The sequence below is a fragment of the Alligator sinensis genome, unplaced genomic scaffold (genome assembly GCF_000455745.1).
Source record: "Alligator sinensis unplaced genomic scaffold, ASM45574v1 scaffold956_1, whole genome shotgun sequence".
Lineage (NCBI taxonomy): Eukaryota > Metazoa > Chordata > Crocodylia > Alligatoridae > Alligator > Alligator sinensis.
The window spans coordinates 924,919-943,746 of NW_005842496.1; the positions used below are offsets into that span (position 1 = coordinate 924,919).

General features: G+C 41.3%; 1 protein-coding gene across 2 annotated transcripts in view; it reads right to left on the reverse strand.

The window, feature by feature from the left end:
* Positions 1–18,828, reverse strand: part of STS (steroid sulfatase) — a 172,850-nt gene that overhangs the window by 116,485 nt on the left and 37,537 nt on the right. For both annotated transcript variants that reach the window (XM_006031320.2, XM_025212962.1), the window contains 3 exons: positions 18,170–18,291; positions 14,993–15,115; positions 4,155–4,578 (listed from right to left, as the gene is read on the reverse strand). In XM_006031320.2, the coding sequence (XP_006031382.1) occupies positions 4,155–4,578; positions 14,993–15,115; positions 18,170–18,291 (669 nt within the window). The remainder of the gene's footprint in view (positions 1–4,154; positions 4,579–14,992; positions 15,116–18,169; positions 18,292–18,828) is intronic.

Genomic DNA, 18,828 nt, shown 5'->3' on the forward strand with positions numbered 1-18,828 from the left:
GGGTCCAGTGCCCATGGGATCAAGCCCCACATGGCCTGATTTGTCCTGGGCCCTGCACACTGCTCGGGTTGCCTCTGGATATAGATACAGATATATAAATTAATTTATGACATTGTAATTTAGTGCCATCCTTTACCATTTTGATCTGTCATTTGTTGGAATAAAAGTGAACACTCAAGTTTTGGAGTTTTATTGTAAGTAGCAAATAATTTAGTGGCCTTTTCTAAGTCAAATTAAAAGTTTATGGAAAGTCCAAGAAAAAGTATAACTATTACAACTTATATTTTGCATTGTTTTACATAATTATATTTGATATTTAGTCATATAATATTGCATTGAATATACTCTGTAGGGGAAAACCTTCATTAAATATTAGCTACACAGAAAAGCCACTGTATTAAGTAGCTTGGAGGGGGGAGGAGGGTGCAGTTTTTCTTAATGTTTCTAGTGCAATATTTCTTCAGCTTTCATTAAAGATAATTTCTACCAGGAACCTACTTGCTTGCCTATATTTGATGTTGTATCCTTTTACGTTTGGAAAATTATTGTTGTTACTTATGCTTTACAAAACAAAGAGCACCACTAGTGATAGAGATAATTGAGAAAATAATAGAGAATATTATTCATGTAGTTTTTCAATTGCTTTAAAAAGCTATAAATATTACTATTAAGTTCTTAATATTGAGGAGCCAATTTGAGTTGCATATCTAATTTCAGTCTCTAATGTCACAGAATACTATTGCAGTGTTACGTATAAACTAGTATTGGTAAAGGTGACTGTCAACCTGTCTGTTAAAAATGCTTTTTTCAAGAGATAGTTCAGTTAAAAGAATAGGCATTAAGAAACAAAAGACCTACCTTAAATAAAGATGTTTTAAATCAATGATTAATATAGATGGGCATAAAAATAACAGAATTTGTCAACTCAAATCAAAAAGCTCTGATTGACAGCTGACTGCCAGACAGAAAACAGTTGCATCTATTAATATCCTTCCAAAGATCAGAGGCAGCTATTTATCTTGTTCAGACCTCTTTGAAGGAATCATGACCAACTGTTTCTACTGTGACCTTGAAGTGGAATGACACATCAGTTAGTAGGTGGGAGGGAGATTTGACAATAACAGTTGAATTCTCGTTTCATTAACTGGAATACTTCCATAAACAACTCCCTCAAAAATGTATTGCTATTGCTTTTATACAATTTGTAAGAGAACTTTCAGTTCCAAAATATCTAAGTTTTAGCTGCTGAAAGTATGAAAAACTTTTTAAACCTGATATGAAACTCAAAATCTTTCAAATTCACCCTTCCATTTATTTTTTTATTTTTGGGAGGTGCCACCCTCTTTACTGCATTGGTCCTTGTGTTTATTTATAATGAGCCCTTTTACTACTACTACTCTGGGCCTTCATTTTAAGTGTTAGGGGGGTTAAAATAAACTTAATATAATATACTTTACACTTAGGGAAACTATGATTTGATTTCTAGTAATTCTGACCTTTTTTCTTTTATAAACATTTATTTCACTGTAAATACCAAATAATTCAATCTACATATCTTAGGTTTAGTTTTTGGTGTGTATAGATAATTGTCAGAAAACAATGAGCATGACTTGGCAAATAGGGTTAATCTTCTGCCACTCCAGCAAAAAAATACAAATGACTTGTCAGGAAGCAGATTTTATGGCTAAGTGCAAACATTTGGGGAGGGGGTTAGATCACATTAAAAATGGTAACCCTATCTAAGGTAAGTCAAAATGTAGAGGCTAGTGGGGGTACGGGGAGGGAGTGTGTGGGGGAAAGTGTGGCAAGCTGGCTTGTGGTGGATCGGTGTCCACATTTGGGAGAACTGGGGGGAAACGGGATCCATGAGGAGATCATCCTGTTTTCATGGCTTACAGTTCCTGAATACATTTCAAACATATTGAAGAAAGAAAAGTGCAATGATGGCAGAGTACACCAAACTCATTCATATTTATACTTGTATTCACGGGTCAAACCACAAAATACGGACACAATGGCTACGTCCAGATGTACAGGGGCATGCACTTGCAGTAGCACATATAGTAGCAGCACACATTTGTACTGCTACTTTTTTGCCACAACGCATGCCCCTGCATGTGTTCTTTGTTGCAGGACACATTGTCCCGCTTTGGGCAAACTATGTGTGCCCAGTTTCTTTCAGCTCCTGGCGTGCTGGAGCAGCAAGGGCACAAATGGAGTAGTAGAAATGCTCTAGCTGGCAGCCAGAGTGTCTCACTGGAGGACCAAACCTCCGTTTGTTTTGTTGCATGCTATTTTTATTTGTTCTGTGCCACTTTCCCCGCCCCCCAGTGCTTTTTTTGAGGGGCAGGTGTGAGTCAAGGACTGATGCGGGGGGCAGGAGTGACAGTGTCTGTGGTATCCTGGTGTGATCTGCAGGAGGCATTGGGAGAATTTGGGGAGCAGGCAGTGTCTCTTGGAGGCAGGCGGGATCCACCAGGGTTGCTGGGGTGCGGGAGGGTTTGGCAGGATCAAGCGAGTTCACAGGACCCTCAGGGGATGGAGGCTTGGGTGGGACTAGGGGCTAATTTTAGTGCCCCAACTCTCCACGGCGAGCCTACCCCAACTTTCCCTTCTTCCCCCTCCCCCCCACCATCAAAACTTACTTCCTCAGCTCTCGGTATCCAAATGCTGATAAACCACTGGAATAGGGGATTCAGGGTGGGGCCTGGCTGGTCTGTGAGAGTAGTGATGAGGGGCTGGGGGGGACTCTAAAAATAACCTGGTGTCAGGGAGCAGATAAGAAAAGCACAGCCCTAGGTTTGGGGCCAGCTCCTGGGCTTTTCCAGCCCAGGGGCTGCACAGTTAACTATACTAAAGTTCCATTTAGTAGTCTAACCTAGATCAAGTTTAAGTGTACATTGATCCAGGATTATCTTGGAACTGGCATGTAGTTGGCATTCTCATTCCTGTTTACCCTTCCAGAAGAAGGTATTGCCACCTCCACGTTCTTTGAGTTGCCCATCTCCTGCTTGCCGGGTCTCACTAAATGCAGCTACATTAGTGTTGTATTGCCTGAGTTCTTGGGTCATGAGTGCAGTGCGGCACTCTGGGCATTCACTGTTAGGGTTGTCTGCAAGTGTCCTGATGTTCCATGTCCTGAAAATGATTGTGTGTCTTAGTTGGTATTTTTGACCATAGTAAAGGTATTCCCACTGGACATGGTTATTCAATCAGGAAGAAATACAGAATGCTGTATTAGACAGGCTATGTTCAGGGCACCTTTTCTAGCCCCCTCCCCATGTCAGATGAGCAGAGTGGATCCTGATGAAGGCTGCTCAGGCATGGTTACAGCTGCCGAATTCCACTCCTGCCTCATACAAGTGCTAGATGACCTTGTAACTACCACCTTCATGCCAGTTCATGCCTAGGAGGTTCCAAGCCGCACAATCCTGCTCCCATTGCCATTAGTTGGTTGCCAAAGGGCTTGAGGAATGTGCTGGAAAAGTTGTTTACATGGAAGATGCCTGTGCATGACTTCTTTTATCATGGACAGGCTGCTGCACATCAGATTCCACATGGCTCCTGACAGAATGGGATATTGATCCAATGACAAAGAGACCAAGACAACTGGGGATGTAGTTCCACTGCAGGTTTCATCTGCCATTAGAGCCATTGACATTCTAACACTTTATTCTGGTTGCTGTGCCATTGAGAACTTGTCTACCCATGGCCAGGGACTGGGCAGGCTTATTATAGTGGCAACCTATATTTGCTGTGTCACAGCACTGTCAAAAGATATATGTGGCTTTTCAGGAGGGAAAGCAGTGGCATTTTCTGTCCTCACCACATCTTTGTGGTGCTGCTGTTGCTTAGTCCATGACTACTTATTCGTCAGAGTTTACCCCTGCTTATTTCACAGCTAGCCTTCCCTGAAGGTCATTCCACTGTCTGTCACCTGTGGATGCACTGGTAAAAGTACAGCTGTGCCCCACATGAATCTTATTGTAAAATGGCACATTTCCACTAAGATTAGCTTATTTTTCACTTCTTGGTACCTATTAGAGAAGTATGTTGACATTCCACCATGACCCTTTTTTTTAATCTTCCCTGTAGAAGCAGCACTATGACAGAATATGCTATTATGAAATTATAACATGGTTGTTCTAACCTACCTTCCTATAAACTGCACAGCTTCTTCTGTCAACCTATGAGTAAGGTTTTGGTAGGACAAAGGTTGCTGAACAATCTGGTGGTTCCTCATCAAGAAGCAATTGAGATATCGAAAATTATAAAAGAAAAAGAGTAAAATTCCCAAAAAACTTGTAGATAACAAAATGACATAACCTAGGGCTCTTTGTGATACTCTGAGAAGGCCAATAAAATGCAGCACTTCCAAAGTTATTAGGGTGAGGCTGATGATCTGAATTGGCATGGTAATAAATGTTTGAATCCCTGTGGCAAATACACTGCCTTGCCCTGGTTTACAGTCTCTAAGATTGGTCACTATGAGCCCATAGAAGTAATCAAACCCATGTTTGAGGGGGTGGTGGCAGAAGTCATCACTGGTGTCACAGTTCATCCCAAGATGCCACTTTCCTGTAAGAGAGAGAAGCATAATTAATAGTATGTCCACATCCAAATAATGAAAATTACCAACCTGTAACTGGTACTTTCCCTGCATATATTGTGTGAATCCTTATTTCTTTCCCATCTCTTCTTTGCATCTTAATTCTCAAGGGCTTTGTTTCATGATTGCAGGAAGACCTAGGCATAGAGTCTAGCCACATCCATTAAACCCTGAATAAGCTAGCAGATGACTGAAGAGCAGCAGAGCTCTAAAAGATAGCTAGAATTGAAAATGTAGCCTTTGTCCATTTGTAGCAAAGCACTCAGAAGAAAATACAAATTTATTCTAGTAGGAACAGAACGCAAGAGGAACCCTGCAGCTGTAGGCATGTGAGGGAACCATTCACCAAACAGAACTGCAGATTCGGATTATCGATCTCAGGATTACTTGTGCCTTTTATTCAACAGTCATTGGATAAAGTACCTAAGCTGCCTTTGCAGCTCGGACTCCTCTTCTGATGTAATGCTTCACTAGGCACCAAAATTACACTCCTTCCTGCTTGCTTCCTGTTATGACCAGAACATGGGCAGTCTAGGCCCAAGGTCAGGAACCTTTATTCAGAGCAAAGAGTAAGGACTAGGCCCCAGCCAGGGTGTGAAATCAGTGGTCAAGCTAGAGTTTGGATAACCAAGATGTAGTTACGAACTAGCCAAAGTCAAGGGACTAGAATCATGAAGCCACAAATCAAGTCAGCTTAAGAAGCCAGAGTAGGAGCCAAAGATTTAGCTATGGGCAGGGAACCAGAATCAGGAATCTGGAATCAAGGCAATGTAAAAGGGTCAAGAGCTGAGAATCATAGTAGAAGTAAGCCAAGGACCAGAATTCAGACACAAATACTAAGAGCAAAGGAGCAAAGAGCAAGAATCTAAACAGAGTTCAAAGGTTAGGGCAGGTCCAAGCTCACCAGGTGATGTGATCTATAGATAGTGTACTACTGTCCTGCTGGTTTTAAGGCTGTGTTTGGGGTGGGTTTGGCTTCCTGCCAGAATACTGGTAATCACTGGATGCCAGAGGGGTGACTCCTCCCCAGATATGGAGGTCGAGATGGACAGGTAGATTTGTGGACTCCTCCCCCAAAGGTTGAACCCAGGATAGAGCAATGAGCCATCACATTTTTCTCTGGCCACAAGAATTTCACATTCTTTTCTGAGCATTGGCACAACTTCAACAAGAAGGATAAATGGTGTGCCTCTATTCTTATAACACAGTGCCTCTCTCCTGAGAGGTTGAAACTGTGGATTTGAACACCAACAGGCAAAAGAGGGCCTGGAACTCAGGTCTTCTACTGCCTGGGAAATTATCTCACGTTAGACTATTTACATAAAAGATGTGCAGCATCACCACTGTCCTTCCTGTCCATGTAGTCAAATGAAAAGCCTGCGGTGGCCTCAGGCAGAATGAAGTGATGTTGGTGTTTGTTAAGCATACTCTGAGCACACTCTTTGATTGGGCCCTTGGGCATCCTAAATGCTAGGCAAATACCTAATTTACAAATCTTAACAGAAATGACAGATGATGAGATGCTTAGATCAACCAAAACAGCAGCATTTCTGGGTATGTGTAGTTGCAGAACAGTAGATGCCTTGCTTGGTAAAAAGATAGGTGCCTAAACAACCAGGTAGCAATTTTCTGAATCATATTCTTCAACTTAGATGTCTAAATTCTGCCCAGCTTGCACTTTAGGCATCTAAGCTTTGCCTTTTTTAGATTTAGCTGTAGACTTCAAGCAGGTCTAATACTATGTTTTTATGCTGTTACTAGAACAACGGGCCTCCATTCTTGGCTGAGATCTTTAGGTGCTATTGTAACACAACTATAATTAACAAAAATTCCCGATTGACATGGTTGCAACTGAATAAGCTAGAAGCATAGTTTGTTCTTTTGACTGAAAATGTGTGCACGCTAAGACATATATTCCTCTCACTACTAGAAAATATCTAATAGTTGCCAGTAAGCATTCATTAATGTACTTCAATGCAACGTTATCCTTTCTTCAAAATGGACTTTTGCACAGAAGGCAACAAGAACTCTGACTCTGGTATTACTTGGGTCTAGACTGTAGGTATATGTCTACCCTGTCTTTCCCACTCCTAGCATTAATACATATTCCATAAAGGGTGTGTTAATGCCAAAGAGTGAGGTAATAAAACTTTTTATATTGTGTATTATATCCGAAGAGCTGCAAGTTCTTTACAAATGAGGTCAATATTATCTCCAATTCACAGATGGGAAAATTAAGGCATAGAGAGGGAAAGTCACACAGGTCACACAGCAAGCTGGGAACAAACCTGCTTCCCTTAGTCCAATTCATTGCGCTTGCGATTAAGCTATGAATGTGGTTAGTGCCAAGCCTTACTTGAATGTTAGCTTATGGTCTTAAAGCAGCACCATATCTCAGAAAGAGGCACAAGCAGCATTTCTTCAGTGTATTAGATGCTTACATTTGTTAGAGGCTGTCAGTTTCACTTTGCCAAAAATGATATCCTCATTATCAAGATGGCTGCCTCTAACCCCTGGGTGTATTCAATTATCCATAAACAAAATGCTTTTGGTCATTTTTCCTGTACTTTTTCCTATGCTTGACTTCCAGACCCAAAAAATGGCCAACAATTTAGAATTCTAGATGCTGCTGCAATGCCCTTTATGGCTACAACTAAAATTCTGAAGCTCTGCAGTTCAATTATAGAGACTAAGAAAACAGGCCAGGAAGTAGGAATTATTCTTTTCTTTTCACTAGAGCAATAGTAAGCTTTCTTTGTCATTATATTAGTTTTCTGGTCTCCTCCAGAGAGTATACCACCAGATCTTTTGATTAATCTAAAGTTTCCCAGGGATTTTGTCAAAGCAATAAAGCTGAAGTTGATGAAATTACAGCACTATATCAAATGTTTTCTCTTAGATTTTGGTGACGTTCTTTCTGTTTGGGAAGTAACTTAAGCCAGGTGGATGGCAAGGTGAGCAGCAAGCTGCTCTCATAAAGTGAGATAATTGGATTAAATGTAGAGGCCTGTAATCAAGAAAATAAAATGATCTTAAAACTTTTTTTTTTTTAAAGCTGTACTTTAATTTTTCAATCTCAAGGTACTCGTGATCAGGCAAGTATGGAAAAAATGCAGCAAAAAACACATAAAAAACATCATCTTTTTAAGGAGGTTCCTGCAGGTCAAACAACATGTGTGATTTAGTAATATTATAAAGTGAATTTAAAATGGACTTCAGTAAAACCAGGAACTGGGAGCCAGGACAAAATAAAATTGTAGTGATTAATTGAGAGCTTTTACTAAATGTACCAGTGCCAAGATGAACATCAGCCTTGGATGAGTTGCTTGGTTACATCTTAAACCAGACAAGATAGGCACAGTACTGATGAGCTTGGAGAATCAATATGAAAAATTAATACAATTTATATCAGCAACCTTGAATGAGGGAGAGCAAGTACCATTTTTATGAATGGTTAGTAATTTCCAGGGCCTACAGATCCTAAACTGCTCCTGGGTATCCAAGGACTGTTTATGACCAACAACGCTTTTTTTTTTTTAAAAAGAAAAAAAATCCATAGCTGACAAAAAGAATGAGACCTTTTCTCAAATATGTGAGCCTTGATGCAATAACCCTTAACTTTGACATCTTGTAATTAGATTGCAATACTTTGTTTTACAATTGGCTATACCCTGCAGGACCTTTCTACAGAATGCTACAACTTGGGGTGCTTACAGGCATGAAGAAACAAAACAAAACAGTGCTTTACTTTCAGCTCAGCATGCCCCAACACAGAGTACAGTGCATCCCCAGAAGAGGATTTGGGTCAGTTTGACCCGGCTTGCGCAGCGTCTGTATAGCTCACGTGCTTCAGTGGGGCTTTTTGGCATTTTTTATCTAATAGCTGATTGAATCAACTATTAGATAAAAGCACCAAAAAGCCCCACAGAAGTGCACAAACTATACAGATGCTGGGGAGCCAGGTCAAACAGACCCAATTCCTCTTCTAATTTAAAGCTATGTGACCTGTCCTAGTTTCCAGTAATTCTGAGTGGAAGTCCGAAGTCGTTTAGGTTCTAAATTAACATGTCTCAGGATATTCTGTCAAAAGCTGTGTTTGAACTTAAAGTTATTGCTCTCTTAGTATAAATGAGAGGGAGCTGCCATCATGATGTTCTCTGGTAGGTCCTCATTTTAGAACTGATTCCCTCTTGTTTCTCCAGAACCCAGGTTTCTTAATTTTTTGGAGACACTCTATTTTCTCTCATTTTTTTGCTCGGGTGCTTGAGTTACCTGAACATTGAGCTGTTTATATTAAAAAGCACTTCTTCAGTATGATTTTTATTATTTACCTAAGGGATAGGTGCCAAAAGTATAGGATAGACACTTAGGCTGCTTACAGACATTTAAAAAAAAACAAAACAAAACAGCCCAGTTCATGCCCAGAAGAGGCATTATGTTAGTTGGACTCAGTTTGCCCAATATCTGTATAAATCAAATGCCTTAGTGGGGTTTTTTGGTACTTTTATCTGATAGCTGATTGAATCAGCTATTAAAGCACCAAAAGTCTCGCCCAATCTATATAGATGCTGTGGAGCTGGGTAGAACTAATGTGCTTCTTGTTCTGGTAACGTGCAATTTTTCTTTTTGTTTTTTGACACCTGTTAGACATGGATTATGTATTTGAAGAAATAGGTCAATGTGAAATCTTGAAGGATTTATAACCAGGGGTCCTAGCTTTCTCTGATAAAAAAAAATCCTCAATTTTCAGGTTCAAAAAAAGTAACTGAAAATCTACATTTTTCTGAAAGTAATCCAAAATCTACATTTTTCCATAATTAAAATGAAACACCACTCATACACACACAATGGTGTTTCATTTTGATCATGGAAAAATGTGGATTTTGGATTACTTTTTTAAACCTGAAAATTGGGGATTTTTTTAATCAGAGAAAACCAGGATCCCTGTTTATAACAGATTCCTAATGAAAGACCATATTCCAATATAACATACTGATTAAATCCACCAGGATGGTCCCAGAATGTCTCCCAATCTCTAGCTGAGTTAAAATATCCAAATCTTGTAATTTCTCGTTCTGAGGAATTCCAAAAGACATCATGTCTAAATGCAGTCAGAGGACATCATGTCTGAATATAGCCATTAGACTTTTCCAGCTTTAGGATGTTCTAATACATTGGGAAGAAAAGGATGAGAGCAAGGAGAGCAAGGAAGGACCAATGACTTCTACTGCATATACATACTATGCAATACATGAATATTACCTGAATACATGACCATGAATCATGAATACATATGAATATGTATTGCATAGTATGCAATAGATGACTATGGATACAGTGATACATCGCTGAACACTGACAGGCTCTAAGTCTGGAAAACTTGATATAGCTTGTTACATCTGAGGCTCTCAGGGCTTTTATTTTTCCATTTCTATTGCTGGGAGCCTGGAAGTTCTCATTCATGTGGCAGCCCCATAGCTGCCTACCTTGGAAACACCAGGCTCAGAGGGTAGTACTCAATGGCACAATGTCCTGTTGGTAGCTGGCATCAAGTGGAGTGTTCCACAGGTTGGTCCTGGGATTGGTTTTGTTCAATACATTCATCAATGACCTGAAATATGGGATGGAGTACCCTCAGCAAGTTTGCAGATGACACCAAACTGGGGGAAGTAATAGATACTCTGGAGAATAGGGATAGGGTTCAGAGAGACCTTGACAAATTGGAGGATTGGACCAAAAGAAATCTCATGAGGTTCAATAAGGACAGGTGCAGGGTCCTGCACTTAGGAATAAACAATCCCATGAACCAGTACAGCCTGGGGACCAAGTGGCTAAGCAAGAGCCCTTCAGAAAAGGACCTGGGGGTTACAGTGGACTATAAGTTAAATATGAGACAACAGCGTGCCCTTGTTGCGAAGAAGGCTAACGGCATACTGGGCTGCATTAATAGGAGTATTGCCAGCAGATCAACAGAAGTGATTATTCCACTCTATTTGGCACTGGTGAGAGCACAGCTGGAGTACTGTGTCCAGTTTTGGGTCCCCCCACTATAGAAAGGATGTAGACAAATTGGAGAGTCCAGCAGAGGGCAACAAAAATGGTTAGGGGGCTGGAGTACAAGACTTATGAGAAACTGGGGTGAGGGAACTGGGTTTATTTAGTCTAGAGAAGAGAAGACTGAGAGCTATTGAAGGGTGGTTCCAATGAGGATGGACTGTTCTTAGTGGTGGCAGATGACAGTGCAAGGAGCAATAGTCTCAAATTGTAGCAAAAGAAATGTAGGTTAGATATGAGAAATAACTTTCTCACAAGGAAGATAGTAAACCACTGGAACAGATTACCTAGAGAGGTTGTGGAATTTCCATCCTTGGAGGTTTTTAAGACCTGGGTAGACAAAGCCTTGGCTGGGATGGTCTAGTTGGGGATGGGCCTGCTTGGAGCAGGGAGCTGGGCTAGCTGACCTCCTGAGGTCTCTTCCATCCCTAATTTTCTATGATTCTATGATCATCAGACCACCAGGAATCCACACTAATAAGGCATTTTTAGATTCAACAAATCAGAATTTTCTGACAAAGCTCCTTTTTGTCAGAAAATATCTAATCAGGTTTATTTGCTGCCTCAAGCTGCATATAGGCATTGTGGAAGAACTGGCAGGGAGCTACAAAAATGCATGTATATGGTATTTACCTGAATCCAAGGTAGCTTCAAGTTTAAGACAACCTCCAATAATTAGATACTAGACATGGAAAATTTATAAATGTCTTGAATCTAATTTTTGGAGAGTCATCTCAAATTTGTCTCCACCAACCCTGCAGCAGGGCAAGCTGTGGCAGGGGGTCAAATGGCATGACCCCCACCCTTTTTTACAAGTCTCCCTACTATCTGCCTCTCCCCTGGCACTTGCACCTCTCCTTCCTGCCCTTCCTGGTGGCTGCCACCCCAATATGACCCCCTTGCCTTTACTCCTCACTGCCTCCACCATTCCTTAGCTCCCATGTAGGCACCCCTCCCTGCAGTGACTACATTCCCTGGTACCTGTACCACCACCACCACTTGTCACGCCTCCCACCTGCTCCCTCGGTGATTCCCTCTTCTGCTTGGCTCCTGCCACTGCCTGTCCCCCATGCTCATCTCCAGTAAAAGAAATATAGATAAATATATAGATAAAAGAGGTGTATAAAAAGCAAAAGAAAATATATACATAAAAGAAAAAAATAAATAAAGTAGAGGGAAAGAAGAGCAGAAGAAGTCGAGGAAAAGCATAGAATAAGAGGGAGAGAGGTTTGAAATGGTGGCAATACAACTCTGAGGTGCAAGAAGGCATGGAGACATTCTTCTAACAATCCATCACAAGTGGAGGATGTGACAATTAATGTTTGGGAACTGCTGAGCTAGATTAAACCAAGCAAAGTCTCCCTGAGGTAGCAAGATGATTAGATGAGAATATAAGCAAAGGAAGGGCAGGTGAAATCTGCCTATCTTTACATCCAATATACAGCATTTTTCTTGTTTCATTGACACATGCTTCATCCTTAGTTTGAAGGTTCCCCTTCATTTTTTGAAAGCATCATTATACTCTAAGGGTATGGTAATACCACATCTCCTGGTTTCATAGGTTATCATTTAGGTACTTGGAGGAAATATCTCATTATAACCTCATGCAGATCTGGAGACCTGACAGGTTGTCATGTTGCAGTGAAAGCAGTTAAGAAGAGTAAGCATTTGGTAAATCATTTCCATAAAATGAGCTCTATTAGATTGGCTGGTTTTATTACAAACAGAAAAATAAACTTAATTCAGCCAGCCTTAAACTGTATATGGAGTGCTGAGATTTAAACTCAGGTTAAAGTTAGTGAATATCTCTGAATGGTACCAATGGTACATTTTTTCTACATAGATTATAGAACATATCTGACCAGCTCCCTGTTCTGAGTTTGTTAGAACATTGCACCATACTTTAAAAAATATCAAAGATGAAGGTATTTATCCCTTACAAGCTGCAGTATTTCAGGCTTAATTTTTGTAGGTGCTGAGAATCTGTAATTCCAACCTATACCACTTTGCTTGTGAAACTCAGGCATTTGTTGTGAATCCAGAAATCACATTAACTCAAGTTAGTGGATATTTCTAAAAATTGTAAAATTGCCAATTGGTAAATAAATAGTAGAGTCTTTAGAATAAAAATTGCCATAAGTTCAATGTGCTCAGTTCAGAAAAAACCTCCCAACCTAAGTGCCTCAGTTGCCAAATTATTAAAGTACACTTCAAAATATTTTAATTTTATACACTTCAAAATAATAAATGATTGATTTATAACCCTGTATTATTTCTATACTTACAGATGTATCAGAATTGGCTATGTTAAAAGTATCCTGTCCTGGTTTAGGCAACAGAACCTTCTAAAATGGGTCTCAGAACCATGATTTGGACTCCCATGCATTACTTCAATACAAACTAAGAGGTAGCCAAGTTGTTAAGTGCTTTGTATATGCATGCATTTTCTCTGAATATGCTCAGGTCTCCTATAAGAGCAAATTTGTTGCATTATGTAGGAAAATGTAATGTGTCGATTAATACAATGTGAGCTATAGAAAGTTAGTGTGATTTTGGCCACTGTCACATGTTATATTTAATATGTGACTACCCAGCTAAGCACATCTTAAATTGTAACCCAGTCTATGTTAAAACAATTAATGGCATCATAAAACAAAAAATAAGCCACAAAGCCATTCCACAAAAATTGTGTATTAACTTTGTCGTGTAATAAATTTGTCCCTGTCACACCATTAATTGAATGGGTGGCCAGGTACATCCCTGCAGATAGGAGCCTGGATCAGATAATGGGACTCCTAGCTGTGGGATTGTCACAGGGCACGGAGGTGCCCTGCTCCTGAAGAGGGGAAACTGCTAGGGAGGGAGCCCTAGCAGTGACTAAGGTGCTCAGCTGTGGGTTGCTGGGGCAACCAAAGAAGGTCAGCTGACCAGAGGGGGCAGGGCCTGGTTCCCTTATAAACCCTAGAGGCTGGAACCAGAGTCAGTTCCTTGCCAGCAGCCAGAGAGGTAGGAGCTATCTAAGCCAAGATGCAGGAAGAAGCCTGACCACAGGTACAGCTTACGGCAGCTCTAAGATGCTTGAGCAATGTTGTTATAGCCAGGTGGCTTATGTTTAAGTTATAGCCAGAAGGCTGGAGCTTATGTTGCTGTTTGTTACACTGCTGGTTTGAGTGAGGCTATTAGGGGTTGGAGGAGGACTCATAGGGAACCCACAGTAGCGTGGGGACCCCAGCGCCAGTAAGGGCACAGTGTACAGGGTACATAGACCCCAGCCCCAGGAGAGGGCAGTTTCCGGAGAGCCCCAGAGAGGGGGCAGCCTTACTGGGAAGTCCAAGTTGGGTATGGTAAGCCCCAGATAGGAGGGGGCAGCCTGATGGAGGAGCCCCAGTGTGGGCATGGTGAGCCCCAGAGAGGGGGCAGCATTCTTAAGGAGCCCAAGTGTGGGCATGGTGAGCCCAGATAGGGGGTAACCTTACTGGGAAGCCCAAGTGTGGGCACAGTGAGCCCCAGATAGGGGGCAGCATTATTAAGGAGCCCCAGTGTGGGCACGGAGAGCCCCAGGAGAGGGTCGCATTCATTATTGAGAAGCCCTAGTGAGGGCAAGGAGAACCCCAGGAGAGGGCAGCATTATTGGGAAGCCCCAGTGCGGCTGAGGTAAGCCCAGGAGAGGGCGTAGCATCACAGAGAAGGCCCCAGAGAGGGGGCAGCATTGTAGATAAGGCCCCGGAGAAGAGGGTGCAGAGTGAGATAGGGCGGGGGAGAGCCCTAGCACCGGAGGGAGCGTGCATCTAAGGAAGGAAGGCCTAGAGAGAACAGGAAGGGGCCAAACAGTGATAGACCTGAGCCAACAACTATTCCATTGGTGAGGTGTGGACTGCGGTGTAGGGGAGGAAACGGAGCTGCAGATAGCGCCCCCTAGCAGCGGGACAGTACAAGGGCAGCCTCCTGCTAATCAACACTGATTTAATCAATTAAGAACAAGGCATGGCAGATGAGTAGGCAGGCGGTTGCCCCAGGAACAGGGGTGCGGGCCACATTTGTGTCGGCCCAGAGCAGGTACCTGTTACAGGGATCTTGCTACTTGCTGGTGCAGGGGTAATTTGGGATTATGATCCTGGCCTTACCCTGCCCCAGCAATAAGGCACAGCGGGATCAGATGATCAGTCTCACAGTCGCACTATTGCCATGTACATGTGGCATGGCAGGATGCATAATTGTGTGGATTGCTCATCAGACTCTATCATTTATTTACCTGCATATCTGGAAGGGTCCTTTGATTTTAAACAAGTGTGTGTGTGTGTGTGTGTGTGTGTGTGTGTGTAACTGTACCTATTAAGGCTGTAGAATAACCCTTCTGCTTCACAAGTTTGGCAAAAGTTATTTCTTCAGAAGGAAGCCCACCAGAAGAGGCAGAAAATAAGAAGACGCCAATCTGTGACAATGCAGCCATTCCTAAAGAAAAAAAAAAAAGATTATAAGGGGATAATAAAGAGGGAAAAAAAGTTTCGTCCATTATGTTTGTTTTTGTTTTTTGTTTTTTTAAATGGTGACACTGGAAAAACATTTTACTACTGACTGCTAAGAAATGTAAATGAGAAACAAGTCTGTTTCAGTTGGATGATTTATTAAAAAGTATAAAAATGCACATAAAAAAAAATCAAATGATTACTGGTATCATAGAAGCAGGAACATCTCTCTTTGTAGTTCATACTATGATGCATCCAAGTACATTAGGGGAGCATTTGGCTTGCCTAATTAATTGCTGCTTATCAGAGTGAGTGAGCATTAAACTGATGACCTGAAGATCAACACTTCAAGGTTCTATTCCCAGAACTGCTATTGACTTGTATGAATTTGGGTAACATAAAAGATATCACATTTACCCAAAGAACCTTGTCATATTATGAGATCAACTAAATAGTTGGAAAAATTGTTCTTTGCAAGCTTTTGGGCGCTAACACCCTTCAGGCATAAAGAGAGTCTGGTCTATCCGCTCTCCTGGATGGAATAGAAGCCAATGTGCAAAATGCAGGTGTGTGAAAATGCAACCTTGTGGCAGTGAGGATCAGTGGTGATGGTTCTGATGGTGTAGTTATTGTGGGGGTGGTGGAGATATGTTGGCAGGTTTTATATTTCTTCTTCTGGCATATTTATGTTTCTTGTCTGTCTATGTCCTTAAACCAACGCAGCTACAACCAACCCCCTGGTAACATAATATAGCATCTTTGTGCCTCATTGTAAAAGGAATACTGTGGAGCGCAGTTGTATCTGAGATTTTAAAACACTTAGAAATATCTATAAGTCACTACTCAAATGACAGGTACTTTTAGTCATCTAAAAAAGCAGATTTTTGAATAAGTATTTAAGATAACAGGTTGTCATGTGGCGTAAATCAATGCAATCCTATTGGCATTACTGAAGCTGCTTTGACTGCCAGCAACTAAAAACATGTTTTAACCATTGCTGCTGTCCTCCATGTTTTTCCCTTTTGTTGAATATTTGTGTTTTGGATTATTTTTCTTCAGGTCTATTAGCCTGAACTTTTTTTTCCAAGTTGAATCTCACTTAATTACTTTCTAACCATGCATCTAATGCAGGGGTGGCCGGAGTTACTCACGCTGGGAGCCACACCTGATCCTCCACATTAAGCTCAACAGCTTGGGGAGGGGAAGTGGGGTTGCAACCCAGTGAGAGAGCGGAGGGGCAGGGTGCTACGAGGTGCTGAGCAACCCAGTGAGAGACCGGGGTCAGGGTGTGATGAACTACGCGGTGAGAGAGTGGGGAGGGTGCTGAGCGTCAAGTTGCTCTGGCTTTCCCTGTGCCTGAAACAGCAGTCCCTGGAGAAGTGGGCAGGGGCAAGTAGCGGGGCAAGAGCAACAAGTACTGTGCTGGTGAGCCACATGTAGCTCGCGAGCTGTAGTTTGGCCACCGTGGATCTAATGATTCAGAGATCTTCTGTATTTATTCTGTGTCCACTTTTGTGTCTCTGCTGTTTGCAACTTCTCCCCATTTTGAAGCTTCTATACATTTAATTAAAAGTCCACTTACTATTTTGTAGATATATATAAAGTTATTAAATGAGACTCTGGGCAGATCAAATTTCAGCTCAACAAACCAGGTTTTCAGAAATAAAAACAAGTGTAACAGTGGCAAATGACCTGCTTGTGGCACATCCTATAATACTTAAATATTGGTTTCTCTTTGAAATAGAGCCTAATGGAAGAACCCCACAAATTCTATCAACTGATGCTGCAGCTTGTTATTTGATTTGAATGAACAGGAACATATTAAGCAGAACCCAGAGACTTGCTTTGCTTTTATTCCCAGAAGCAAGAACAGGAAATGCATTATTGCTAATGAACAAGCAATGTGATTTAATGTATGATGTTCTTTGCTAAAGAGTATGTTAATAGAATGTTAAGGTTATACGGTTAACCATCCCAAAAAAACCTTATCAGGCTGTAGATGGATAAAGCATTTTAAAAGCAGGAATTGTGACAAAGTTGCATGTATATAGAATCCTTCTTACAGTGCAAGAAGGAAAACATGGCAGAGATGTACATGGAAAGAAGACTAGAAAATCCTGATGAGTTAAAGATAAAAAGTTTCATAGAAACATTAGCCTTGACAACGTTCTGCTAAAACATATGCATAGATATTGGAGAACCTTGGCTACTAGGCATGGTTCCTTTGGAAACCTGAGAAGGGTGGTGATCTGAACACAGTGCAAGGTAGCAGGGCATGCTCTTGGGGCTGTGCTGAACCATTTTCTGCTAACATATGAACCTTGGAATACATCTACTGGACACAAGTGGGTAGATTGGTGGAAAATTCTCAGTCATGGGCAATCTTTCTTGGAGCACAAGGTAGGAACATCTCTGGATTCTATGGCTCTGGGGAAGCCACAACACAATGACTGCCTTAGAGTTGGGACCTCCAGGGCTTCCAAGGTCTTCGCTATGAACTTGGAAGCCCAGGAACCATAAAACCTAATTCAAGCTGGGGTACTAAGGATTCCTTGTTTCCCAATACATGATAGGGAACTTCCCTGACTCTGGGGAACTCCTTTGCCAAGCTGGGAATCTCTGGGCTGCATCTGCTTCTCTAGGCTGGCCCTGGATCCAACTCTGGAGTAGGTGATGAGAGAGAGAGAATCACTAGAAGTTAGGGCAGGGTCAGGAATCCCAGGAATTTGGGTTGCTGGCTGCTATGATTCATTTTGGAAAAAATCAAATCAAAATACTAAGCTTTCCCCTCAACCTTTTATAAGATTCCTTTTCTATGGGAAATTTCACAATTTCTAGTTTTTGTTCTGATGCAGAACAATGTATTTTGAAACAACCAAACTTCTTTGGCTAAAATAGAATTCTAAATGTTGACCAGGCATACCCAGCACTGAGACTTAGTGGACACTGCCCTGACCCCAAGAAAACAAACCCACGCTGAAACAGAGACACCAGAAAATGTAGTTCAAAGAATGATAAATAATAATACAATGTATTTTACCTGATCTGATTGGGTATCGGCCTGTCAAAAAAGCTGCCCTGCTTGGGGTACAGAGTGGAGATGCTGCTATATGCTGAGTGAATATCACTCCTCCTTTAGCTAACTTATCAATGTTGGGAGTCCTGGAGGAAGATAATGTAACAAATTATTTTGATTACTTGAAAACTGAAATGATAGAATCACAGAAAAGTAGGGCTGGAAGGGATCACAGGAGGTCATCTAGTCCAACCTCTGCTCAGACAGAAGAATCCCTGCCTATACAGTTCTAGACAAGTGTTTGTCTAATGTACACTTAAAGGACTTCCAAGGCAGAAACTCCATAAACTCTGTGTGATTTGTTCCAATGCTTAGTCACCCAAATAGAGAGAAATGTCTTTCTAATACCCAATCTACATCTCCCTTGCTGTGATTTAAAATTAATACTTCCTATCCCCTGCAGCCACATGGAATAATCTATCACCCTCTTTTTTTTTTTTTTTTTTTATAGCTATACCTCAAGTATTTGAAGAATATTATCAAATCCTCCTTCAGCCTCCTCTTCTAAAAAATAAATAATTTGAGCTCTTTCAACCTTTTCTTGTTTAAGTCACATTTCCTAGATCACTAATTATTTCCTGTTCTCTTCTGGATTCTTTCCAGGTTGTCTATGTCTTTCTAAG